The 12049-nt window shown below is 42.5% G+C and overlaps 2 protein-coding genes across 3 annotated transcripts; one reads left to right on the top strand and one right to left on the bottom strand.

Annotated features, from left to right (window-relative positions):
- Window positions 1–461: 461 nt before the first annotated feature.
- On the bottom strand, window positions 462–7436 carry LOC127984184 (pre-mRNA-processing factor 39). 2 transcript variants are annotated; one of them, XM_052586704.1, is made up of 14 exons: window positions 7230–7436; window positions 5734–6224; window positions 5461–5586; window positions 5200–5318; window positions 4524–4691; window positions 4282–4444; window positions 3831–3938; window positions 3541–3705; window positions 3020–3146; window positions 2672–2940; window positions 2104–2288; window positions 1882–1956; window positions 1423–1540; window positions 462–839 (listed from the first exon to the last, which is right to left on the bottom strand). In XM_052586704.1, the coding sequence occupies exons 1-14, from the start codon at window positions 7240–7242 to the stop codon at window positions 753–755; spliced, it is 2214 nt and encodes a 737-aa protein (XP_052442664.1). In that variant the 5' UTR covers window positions 7243–7436; the 3' UTR covers window positions 462–752. The 2 variants fall into 2 exon arrangements, with proteins under 2 accessions (XP_052442664.1, XP_052442665.1); XM_052586705.1 differs by having other exon boundaries at window positions 462–836; window positions 7230–7394.
- A 1925-nt stretch (window positions 7437–9361) lies between these two features.
- On the top strand, window positions 9362–11131 carry LOC127983966 (ADP-ribosylation factor 6-like). The gene is made up of 2 exons (XM_052586411.1): window positions 9362–9542; window positions 9669–11131. Exon 2 carries the CDS (start codon window positions 9961–9963, stop codon window positions 10486–10488), a length of 528 nt encoding a protein of 175 aa, XP_052442371.1. The 5' UTR covers window positions 9362–9542; window positions 9669–9960; the 3' UTR covers window positions 10489–11131.
- The last annotated feature ends 918 nt before the right edge of the window (window positions 11132–12049 follow it).

The raw sequence follows: 12049 nt of genomic DNA, 5'->3' as shown, positions 1-12049 counted from the left end.
ACAGCAAAAGCAGTGATACTATGAAATATAATTTTACTATTTAAAAGTTTTATATTTGAACATGTATCTTGTACAGCTGTATTTTCAGCATCATTCCTCCAGTCTTTCTGGATTATTATCAATGTAGAAAACAGTGAGATTTTTCAGTTTTTTTTGATGAATAGAAAGATCAAAAGAATAGTATTTATCTGAAATAGTTTCTGTACTTTGGATTTTTCTATGCTTACATTGATTTCTGCAGGTTTGGGCCTCATTACTCCGTTACCAACTCTCACATTACTAAATCTGATTGGTTTTAAAATAGAGGATCTGAAGAGCATTATTACAAATCTTCCTGATCGTAACAACCCAGATTCATACTTCAAAACTTGCATTGTCTTGATGTTAATTAGACACACAGTATTATATAACCGTGATCTATTGCACACATCAAACAGAAGTAAATCAACCACTCAGACGTCTAGGATCTCAATCTCTTTATTATGAAACCAAGTCAAAATAAAAAAGGTCTTCATGTTTAAATGTTTCTCTCTGAGGAGCAGAGATGAGGATCAGGTCTTCCAAACGAATGTCAATCTGTCTGCGAACACAACTAAAGCTCCAGAAGCACTAAACCAACTCGGCTCATTAAAAACTCACTCGCACTTAGAAGGAAAAGAGCTGGTGCCAAAAACAGAGAAAACAGAGCGTGTGACTGGAGACGGGACGAATGTTGAAGCTGAAGGAGCAGAAGAAACGGCTGGTGCAGTCCGTTATGTTGGAGGCGGTGGGTAGTACTGGTTATACTGACCGTACTGACCATACTGACCCCAGGAGTTCTGACCCCACGAGTTATACTGCTGGAACACACAACACACACACACGGGTCAATGCTATGAAAATCAGATGTATGCATCATCTGAAGCTGAATAAATCATCTCTTCATTGATGTTAGGAGGACAATATCTGTCTGAGATACAACTATTAGAAAATCTGGAATCTGAGGGAGCACAAAAATCTAAATATTGAGAAAATCATCTTTAAAGTTGTTCAGATGAAGTTCTTAGCAATGCATATTACTAATCAAACATTAAGTTGAGATATTTACGGTAGGACTATATGTAAACCTGGTGTGTTTTGACTATTAGCACAGAATTTAGTGGTTTTTAGAGCACGCTTTAAGTGTAAAGTGTCCATCAGAACAGCGTGCGAATGGAATGTTTAACATCAAAGGCTTTAAAGCACATGCAAATAATGCACTTTTGTGACTGTGAGTAAGTGCAGTGTCCTGTGAGAGCAACTCTAACGCTGAGGAAACACTGATGTGAATCAAACTGTGACTGACTGAATGTGTGCTGTAGGATATTTCTTCAAAAAGCAGATGGTGGAGTCACATCACAGATCCCTAGTTTAACTGTACATGCGGTCGGAGGCAGGACTGACCGGGTACCAGTTGTTGTAGTTGTATCCAGCGTGATTGGCCTGCATGTCCTGCATCATCTGACCCGAGGCTGCTGATTGGTCGTCCGTCCGCTGTCTCTTTGAGTCCGGCTCCTCTGAGCTACAGACCAGACATTTCAGATTCAATGATTCGCATCGCTCTAGACGGCATTTCCATTTTAAATAATCTAGCATAAAGGCAACAGATCCAGTCATAAACTAAACAACGTAAAAATTATCAATGTTGTACTTGTGTTACATGTCAACAAATGCGTCTTGATTTAAGGATGTTTAGATATTTGTACTGGAACACAAGGCATAAAAACTGAGGAACACTTCCTGCATTGAGGAACGAAAGGCTTTAAGAGCTTTGTGTAATGATGAAGTAAAGAGCTGAGAGCCGTGTAATAATCTCAGACTGTGGTCAGTTTAGTGAAGTCTCAGTGGATGTGGGTCACTCACCCGTTCTCTGCTTTCCTCTTCAGTGACTCCTGCTCCGCCTCGAGTCTCTGATGATGTTCATACGCCGACACCAGCCTGAAACAACACAGGGTTTTCACAATATCACACTTTGACCATATGCCTGTGATAACAGTTAAGAGAAGACTGATCCAACCACACGTTGGGTGCGCGACTGGACGCTACGAGAAGCGTGCTGGTCTCTCTCAGAGTTTGGAGACTCACACGTTGATATCGCTGCCGAAGTCCTCCAGGAAGTCGAGCTTGCGCTGGGAGAAGATGACGCGCTGCTCCAGGGACATGCTGCTGGTCAGCGCTCGGTCGAAGCAGGCCAGGATCTCCGTCTCGTTCTGCTGCACGTCGCCGCTCAACTCCAGCTCCAGCAGGTTCAGGTACAGCTTCGGGTTCGTCTGCAGGCGCAAAAACAGCACGAATAAATAAAACATTAAAAACTGAAGCATCAAATGACAAGCGCTAGAGCTCAAATCATCTCTGTGAATCAGTTTAAATAGTTAATTACAAACTAACTCTTCACTTCACATGAAAACTGGAATGTAACGTTAAAATCTCACGATACAATAATATTAATAACCGCTAGCTGTTAGCAACTCATTCTGCAGTAGAAAATAAAGCCAAAGCAAAATGATAAAAATCAAAACATGTTTATTTAATGATACCTAACAAATAAATGATATATAATTGAATACTTAATTCATTTTTTGATCATATATAAATATCTGAAATGTTCTTATAATTGAAAGTAGATGCTGAATTAGAGTAAGTGAACCCGCACCTCATCCTTCTCGACGGCGTCCAGCAGCACTTTCTTGGCCTTCCCGATGCTCTTCTGCACTTTGAGCAGCTGTCGGGCCAGTTTCACAGCGTAGAAGGACGCCTCGCTGCTGTTCTTCCCGTTGGAGATGGCATCCGTCAGCAGGGCTTCTGCTTCCTCCATGTGTCCGTGCCGGCGCTCCAGACTCACCCTCCTCATCCTCACCGTCGCCAGACCAGGAACAGCCTCCTCCATCTCCCTCAGGATCCGCCGCGCCTCCTCCACGCCGCCTGAAACACATCAACACACATCAGACGGAAAATACACTTCTTTACTGTGACCAGTTGGACGGCACGTCTCATATTTCACCTTGCTGCTCCTCAAACGCGGCCCAGAGCAGGTGCACGGTGGGTTTCTTGGGCAGGTGGATGGTGCAGGCCTTCTTGAAGATGTGCCGGACGCCTTCCACGCTGTAGCTCTCCAGATACTTGGCGTACTTCACAAAACAAGAGAGAGACAGAGAGAGAAAGAGAAAGAGAGAGAGAGGGAAGAGAGCACATAAAGATTGAGCTTTCGCTTCACATCCCCGCAACTGCTGAATTTCCATTGACAAGATCGTTTTGAGAATTTCTGTTTTAAACCCATCAGCACCTTCATGGAACCAATAAGATAAGTTTCTGTAAGGTAGAAGGAGACGGAGAGGTGCAACGTAGTTGGCAAATGCTGCAGTCAAATCTTGTGTGGCAAGCAGGCCATCCCCTAATATAACAGATACAGTCAAATATCAACGTTACACACAAAGAGTGCAGCAAGAGTTACTGTGGAAGTGATGAGGGAGGTCAAAGGTTGGAGAGAGGGAGCGAGCGCGAGCGGCTGCAGCGTGTAACTACCTTGATCCAGAACTCCTCGTAGAGAGCGCAGGCGATCAGACAGCGCTCGAACAGAACCACCACACGCTCCGGCGTCCCGTTCTCCAGCTCGAAGTCCAGGTACTCCCTCCAGTTGTTCAGCTGCGTCTTCTCCAAGGCCTTGACGTGGAAGTACGGACGCTTGATCTGCGGAGCGAGACCGGCGTTCGTTAGAAAACCAAAAGAACTGAGTATTCGACAAGACGCATGCATTTAAATTCTGCTTAGCGATTCACAAAGTGATTTAAGATGATTATAAAGGAGACACTCACCCCTTCCTCGAAGGCCCAGCGCTTGCTGACTTCGTGCTCGTTGTGGTTGAACACTTCCTGGCGGGTCTCGATCACCTTATGCCTCATGTTCTCGATCTCCGTCACTCTCTGGAGAGCAGAACACAGCGTCATGAGCATCGCATCGCAGGAGCAAACACTTTATCTCGTCTGATGTCCAGCTACGCAAAAGGTCTACGTCACCATGAGTTTGACAGAAACAGTACGGTTTGCACACCCAGTGAATCAGCTCTGGCCGGTGATGGGACGGTGGCATGCCGTCACGAGCCCGTCCCACTTTAAGCCCAAGTCCCTGATTGGATGCCAACCTCAGGTGTTCATTGGCTGCTAACGGAAAGACACCTCTTCAAACCTGCACACGTGTCCAGGATCAGACGCCGTACCCTACCTCTGCCATGTTTTGAAGCCCGCGGATGACAGACGGCGTTCTTACCTTGGCTGGATCCGGCAGGTCGTCTGTTCCCGGAGGAAGCTCTTCTCCCGGAGCGTCGTCTCCGTTGGGCTTGTTAGCGTTAGCCAGCTCCACCCGCAGCTGCACGAACTCCTCCTCAGACAGGAAGTGCTTGGGGTTGTTGCTCTGGACGTGCTCTTTGAACCTGAACAGAGAGAGCGATGGTGTTTAATCAGTGGGAAGCCTGAAGGCGTATCGGAGCAGATATCTGAAGCGACGCTCACTTCTGGAAGTGCTGGGAGTACAGCTGCGTGGGAATACACAGGATGCGGTCGTACACGGCCGTGACGTTGGCCAGCTTCCCCTGCTCCGTCTCCCAAGCGATGTACGCCTCCCACAGACGGTCGGAGCGGAAATCTGTGCCGCAGGCCAGAACGGCGTGCTCATAGGACCTGAAAGAACACAGGCAAGACATGCAATCCAAGTATTTGTTATTTAAATAACAAATTGAGGACTTCTAGGACATGCATAAATACAATTAAAACCATAGGTACATGCAAAAAAAAACTAAAACATTACAAATACAACTGAAAACACTCAAAATAAACATGAATCAAAGACGAAAAAAGACTAAACAATATAATGCACTAACAGATGAACACATGATTGCTTCTGATGAGCCTGCGGAGATAGTTTGAGTAAAAAAAAAAAATCTTTGGATAACTTTTACATAAAAACAGACCTAAATAAGCCAAGACTCTTATTTTGAATCACGAGGAAGATTAAATAAGCATCTCACAGATATCTAACAATGTCATAAATCATCAACAGTTGATCATAAGTAACCTTTCGGCATTAATGCACAGCATTCATCGATTGTAACCCGAATCGTGTAGAAAGTGTGGCACTCGTGATTAATCTAATCATCGTATTTTTGAGGTTAGTAAAAGCCTCACTCACGCTCTGATGCGATTTTCCGCCTCTCCGTCGCTAGTGTCTTGGTTCTCTCGCAGGAAAGTGATATAATGCAGCCACAGGTCCACGCTGAGAGGAATAGCCTGCAGACCTCGACGGTACACCTGTGAGGAAAACAGATGCACATCCATTCATCTCGGTGTGCTTTAAACAAGGTTAAACGGGGAGTAGAAAACTTTAAAGTTGCCACCTTTTAATGGCCTCATGATAACAAAAACAGATTATTCTCACGCTGTTCGTCCTCACCTCATCGGCCATGTGTATGTAGCCGTGTTTCCTCTCAATATCTGCATACTTCTTCCAGTAGCCGTAACAGTAGGGGTAGTGCAGGAAAAAGGCATCAAACGCCTTCCTCGAAGCCTCCAGGTGGTTCTGAAACGAAAGAAACGCCCATAAACCAATAGCTATGATTCCATCCACTTATTATAATGTACAATATATATAAAGAAAACACTGGATGGAAATGCCAAGATGTGCATAAGTGCTATAAATGTGCACAAAAACACATTACTCACTCACCTCCTGCTCAACATACTGCAGAAGGTAGACCCAGCCGTTGAAGTCTTCAGGATTATCCTCCACAACTTTAAAGAGCCGCTCGTAATCTGCAGGAAGCGCAGGTTCTTGTGTGACGGCTGGATCTGCGTCTGCCGCCGGTTCCACCGCTTCTGTGGTTTCTTTGGGAGCGTCTTCCAGCTCCATGTTGGAAGGGCTCTCGGAGTCACCGTCTGCGGCCGGCTTCACCTCGTCCTGCTGTCCGTTTGTGTCCGTCTGCTGCCCGAGGCTCTCCGCTCCGGCGTCTGGAGGACCGGACGTGTGGTCGATGTTCTCCGCTGCAGACTTCAGATGCTCCATGGAGTACAGCTGGTATTGTTCTAAAGCAGACGGCTGCTGGATCGGAGCCTGTGGAGGAGCCGTCCAGCCGGTCGCGGTCGGGTCAGTGCCCTCCATAGCAGGAGCGTCCCCGTTATCAGGGGCATTCGTGTCCAACATCCCGGTCATGGGCTCACCTGAAACAAACACACACACACACGTAAGTCTGAAGATACCACAACTGCTCTCTTATAAACCAATCAGGGTCATACACATATTCCAAACTCAAATTCCCAAACCGCTTTGTAGATTTTCAAACCACATTTAACATTAATGGTTCATAGAGAATTATTTTCAGCATTGTATTTGGTATATAGTACAGTCATCAAAAAAAGTAATTGATTATCTCCAAGTGACATTAACATACAGAGCCTCTTAAAAGCCCCTTTTACATGCATACAATATACTTTTGTTGCATGCTTGCACATTAGTTTATAGTTTAATACAACCTACTTCCTTTGTGCATCACTGCCATCTTACTATGAATTAAACAAAATAATAATCGAATATATTGTCAAAATCCCATGTTGTAAAAAGACTGGGGAACACTTACGATTCTCACATTTAATGCCACGACATTCGGCTCTGATTTAATATCGTAATTTGGCTATTTAGCATTAAATAAAAAGCTGTGATATAACAGACTCCACAGAAAACGCCAACTAGTTCACAGTATTACGCCTAATTTGCATATGTTTTTAAGCTTTGCACTGCTGAAGAACGTTTCGGTAAAGTCTAAGAAACTCCGTGTAAACGACTTAGAAATGCTTTAAAGAAGCCCACGGAAAACATTAATGAACGGAGAAGTTCCGAAGCACTTATTTACAGTAACAGTGAAATGTTAGTAACGTTATTGCGTTTCCTGGTTAAACGACACACGATGATTCGTCGAAGGTAGTTCAGGAGCGAACGCGAGTAACAATCAAAACACGCTTTAGAACTCGTCCCGAGACATTTCAAAGGAGAATCAGTTAGAAAACCTGCACAAGGTGTTATTAAACTATGAATATGCTCTGGTTTGGCCTGGTCTGTCCACACGCTAGCTAAACGGCTAGCACACCGACGCCGCTCGTTTACCTCAGAGTTTTCTAGAAACTCACGCACGAGAATCGCGGGAAATCTACGGCGGGAAGGAAACTTACCAGAGTCTTCCATGAAACTGGGTTTAAACGGCGGATATTTTCACAACTTCTTGGAAGTTTTATTCGGTTGATAACATGTGGTCAAACGGCCGCGCTAAAACGCATTCAACACCCGTTGCGTCTCGCGACGAGAGAAGGACACGTAGTAGGCATGCGCACGGCGCCAGGAAACTAACACGCTAGTGACGTCACGCCCTGGTTACCGATAGGGAGCGGTACCACTGATCTATAATATAGAAATAGATATAATATAAATAATATAATATACATAAAATCATAACTGGAATAATTTTATATTAGAAATAAATAACGTCAACGTAAAGCTATATATATATATATATATATATATATATATATATATATATATATATATATATATATATATATATATATATATATATATAAACATGCTATAAAAAAATCAGAATTCAGAGGAATGAAATCTGAATGGTGAGAAAAAAAGCCAGTTTATAGGCCTATCTTTTTTTCTCTCAAAACTGTGAGAGAGAAAAAATTGAGGTATATATATATATATATGAAGGCTTCCATAATAATAGGCTTCAGTAATAATATTCCCATGTAAACTAATTGTTGAATCATTTAAATTCAAACTGTTAAATAACTAGACCCTAAAACTATCCAAAGCCTTTCTGTACTTTATTTAGCTCTTTTCGGTCTGTTAAGTTTGTTTGTTATGTTTCTAAAGGAGTGTTTGTGTTGGTAACCTAGTTACAGAAAAGCTAAATGAACAAGGGCTTTACTTTTGTATTACTTAAATCACACAAGTTTATTTGCTTAATTATTAAACAAAATATATTAAAAACATGCACATTTGAAACTAATAAAGCTAGGTGAATTTAATAATAAAACCTGATGTTGGTGTATTTTTCAAGAGGTTAATTGAAAATGTAGGCCTATTTTTGATTCTGGGTTTTATGCAAAATGCCTTTTCGAGTTCAGAGTTCACATAAGCTAATATAAAGGAACAAATATATCTGCATTATTATTTATGTGAATTATTTATATTAAGATAAAACAAACATTAACCACTTCAGTAGCATATTGAGTTGTTTTTATTACACTTGTAAGTCAGTTATTCTGGGGGGATGCAAATATGCATGTATTTATAGGTCTGTCTGGTGTTTTATTTAAATGAGGCATTTTTTGAACTCGATGTGACGTCATGAGTCCCGCCCCGTCGACGTCACATGATGCCACCGAGACGCAAAAACTCCCTGGAGGTGGGCAAACGTTAAAAACGCTCCAGAACACCGCAAAAGTCATATCTGAACGATATTTTAAACAAAACGGTCTCTAAAAACTTCCACAATTATATTTTCCCTAGTCTCAATGGCGTCCATTTCATTCAGATCAGGCTAGACTCGTTGTTACGACGCCTACTATGACGAAGGACCCTACGCCCATCTTATGAATATTGATGAGCTCATGGGTCCGTTGCTGGAATCATCAAAAAAAATAAAATAATAATAAATAAATAAAATTGCCGTTGTTTTTGCTACAGATATCGGGTTTATTCACTGATCTATCAGTGGGTTTATTTGACAACAAGTTAAAAAACAAGCTAGAGAAGAGTAGAAATGCAAATAAAAATAAATGTATATGTAAGTGCTGTAATAAGTGTTAAAAATAGAGTAATGCAGTGCACATAGCAATGTGTTGTTATAATAAATAAAAACAAAACAAGTAGATAGAATAGAAAAAGAAAGGACCCTTTCCCAAGACTGCTGCATCATCAGCATTATAAATCCCCCCAAAAAAGTTTTAACACTGTACACTATACTTGTTATTCACCTTTGCATCAAATTAAATTACAATATATATATATATATATATATATATATATATATATATATATATATATATATATATATATATATATATATATATGTATAGATATATATGAAAAATGTTATTATTATCATCATCGTTATGTATCTTACTTAAAGCGAATTTTTTTAATACATGAAAATATTAGCGTAGTAATACTCCTAATGAATCAAAAGCTAGACTGTTGAATATTAACTACTCTATTGCTGACGCAGCTGCCGTCTGTCCAATGGCAAGCAAATGCGTCATGAATATTAATGAGCAGGCCTTCGCCGTAGTAGGACGCGAGCGCTCGAATGCCAAATGGCGCAGTGCGCCTGAGCAAGAAAGAGAGGAAGTGGCGGCTGAAGCAGCTCCGCACCTTTTCCGGTAACACCGACAGCAGCACGACCGGGACCGAGAGAGCGACTGGAGAGGACCAGAAGGGAGCGAGCCGGGGCGCGCGAGAGGGGGCTGTTACATGAGGTAAACCGTTAGCGCTTGTGCACGCGGACGCGCGCTTAGTCCGAGCAGCACGCGAAGCGAAACTACAAGAATAAAGTTGTGTTTGACACCCCTCCCTTTTCTCATCCGCTTTCTCTCGTGTTTCAGGGACGGAAGAGGGGAAACTCAGGATGAATGACTGACGTCTGGAGGGTTTTAGTGACCGAACGAACGATCAGAAGCGCGTCTGAAGGGAATGAGCGCGAAAACAAGACGAGAAGGAAGTCTGAGGAACCCAGTAAGGCCTGTCACGGATCTAAACCTGTGTCATTTTAGATCGAGTTTACCTGGTTTCTGAGGAAAGAACGAGGAACAAGTACGCTGTACGAGTGTTGCGAAACCTACCAAAAACTTGCTTTCCTCTTCCTGCAACAAACTTAATATATGCACCGCAAAGAAGATGGGGAAGATGCTTTCGAAGATCTTTGGGAACAAGGAGATGAGGATATTGATGCTTGGACTTGACGCGGCGGGGAAGACCACGATCCTTTACAAGCTGAAGCTGGGACAGTCGGTCACCACCATCCCAACAGTGGGCTTCAACGTAGAGACCGTCACGTACAAGAACGTCAAGTTCAACGTGTGGGATGTGGGCGGTCAGGATAAGATCCGGCCGCTGTGGCGACACTATTACACCGGCACCCAAGGCTTGATCTTCGTGGTGGACTGTGCGGATCGCGACCGCATCGACGAGGCTCGACAGGAGCTGCATCGCATCATTAACGACCGAGAGATGCGCGACGCCATCATCTTGATCTTCGCCAACAAGCAAGATCTCCCGGATGCCATGAAGCCGCACGAGATCCAGGAGAAGCTGGGCTTGACTCGGATCAGAGATCGCAACTGGTACGTCCAGCCCTCCTGCGCCTCGACGGGTGACGGACTCTACGAAGGGCTCACGTGGCTCACGTCCAACTACAAATCCTAACGCGCGGGCGAAGACGCGCCCAACTAGATGCAATTAACCAATAACTCTGGCTTCTGTCAGTAAACCTCGGTTTCGTTCTCCATCTTTGATTTCATTGACATGTAACCCGACTTTTCTTTCGTACGCCCGTTCTGTAGTCCCCCCTTTGCGTTGTAATGTCCATAAAGTGTTACTTTCAAAAGCCATGGGTTGGTTTTCACAGGAAAAATAAAAAGGGTTTTTGTGTCTGAAGATCTGGTTTGTCTGTCCAAAAATGGCAGCTTGTTTGTTTACCTTCTGTGCCATCATCACGTTTAACGAATGTATCCGGAAATAAACTCACCAGTCCGAGCAAAAACGTTTCCTTGAAGAAACTGTCCCCGAAGGAGCTTTCGATTGAATATCCACACACCGTTCTTGGCCTTTTCTGGAGGTGCTCCACTAAAGACGTTGAGAAGCCAGGAACGAAGAATGAAAACCGCATCATCTTGAGTGTTTCCGATCTAATCCAGCCGTCGGAACCCGGTTCTATCACGGTTCTGACTCTCCTCAAACCGCACAAATCACACCAAGCCTCTTTCTCGCTTACTAAATTAATGCTTTGTTCTATTATTTTGACATTTGTTATGCTGAAGAAATAATAAAATCTATATATATATATCCAGTACTATGTGAGCGCATCTTCTTGACGCGGAGGAATGTGCTTTCTGCGGGTCTTTTTCACAAATTAAGGCATGAAAGGGTCTAAAATAGATAAAGGCATGACGTCTTGCATGTCTTTTTTACAGCACACGCATCCTTAAATCTGGAGATGCAGAAGATAGTGAGAAACTGAACAAAGTGAAGTGAGTTTATGATTAAAACAAGGACAAATATCAGTCATTCTGATGAACATTAGGTCGAGTTCTATCATAAACTCGCTTCACTGTGATACACTTCTCATTGAAAAGTTTAATGCACTCTTAAAGATGCTTAAAGGGTTCCAGAAGGAACCATTCAGTCGAAGAACCATCTCTTTCTTACCTTTTAGTAATCTGAAGAACCTTCAAAGCAGCTTTCGTGAAGCAGAAAGGTTCTTTAGACAAACAGGTTCTTCTATGACATCGTGAAGCACTTTTATTTTTAAGAGTGTGTCTTGATTTATGAATCTTTAGACGTATGCAGCCGAAAGCATGACAAAATACTGGTGAAAGATGTGAATTTGTAATGCATATCTAAAAAAAACATTCCGCTCACGTGACATTATTTGCATATAATTAATTACATTTCTCCTACTGTAGTAAAAAATAAACACAGTGTAACAAATGTTCTCAAGATGTATAAATACTTGTATTTATTTGCTTGCACTTTTTGTGTAGAAACTATTTTTGCACAGAAATTGCTGGTAAAGTTCGCATATCATTAAAAAATAGATTAAAAAAAAAACCTGTACAGTGCATAGCAATGTTTAGAATAGGTTTATTTTCGGTATGCATAACCTCATATGCAGTGAATCGTGAGCTGGATGTCTGGCAGATTTTGAGGATTTGTCAGGAGATTACAGGCAAACGAAGCATTGATCATGTTGTGATAAATGTGTCTC

Source organism: Carassius gibelio, chromosome B20 (assembly GCF_023724105.1).
Source record: "Carassius gibelio isolate Cgi1373 ecotype wild population from Czech Republic chromosome B20, carGib1.2-hapl.c, whole genome shotgun sequence".
In the NCBI taxonomy this organism is placed as follows: Eukaryota; Metazoa; Chordata; class Actinopteri; order Cypriniformes; family Cyprinidae; genus Carassius; species Carassius gibelio.
The sequence above is the reverse complement of the archived record's forward strand: the minus strand, read 5'-3'. Positions and strand labels throughout refer to the sequence as shown.

Excerpts from the sequence above, each read along its gene's own strand:
- LOC127984184 (XM_052586704.1), bottom strand. Across the intron at positions 5,319-5,460 it reads ACATACACATGGCCGATGAG|GTGTACCGTCGAGGTCTGCA; the intron begins GTGAGGACGAAC and ends TTTTCCTCACAG. Across the intron at positions 4,692-5,199 it reads GCGGAAAATCGCATCAGAGC|GTCCTATGAGCACGCCGTTC; the intron begins GTGAGTGAGGCT and ends GTGTTCTTTCAG.
- LOC127983966 (XM_052586411.1), top strand. The coding sequence starts at position 9,961 with ATGGGGAAGATGCTTTCGAAGATCTTTGGGAACAAGGAGATGAGGATA.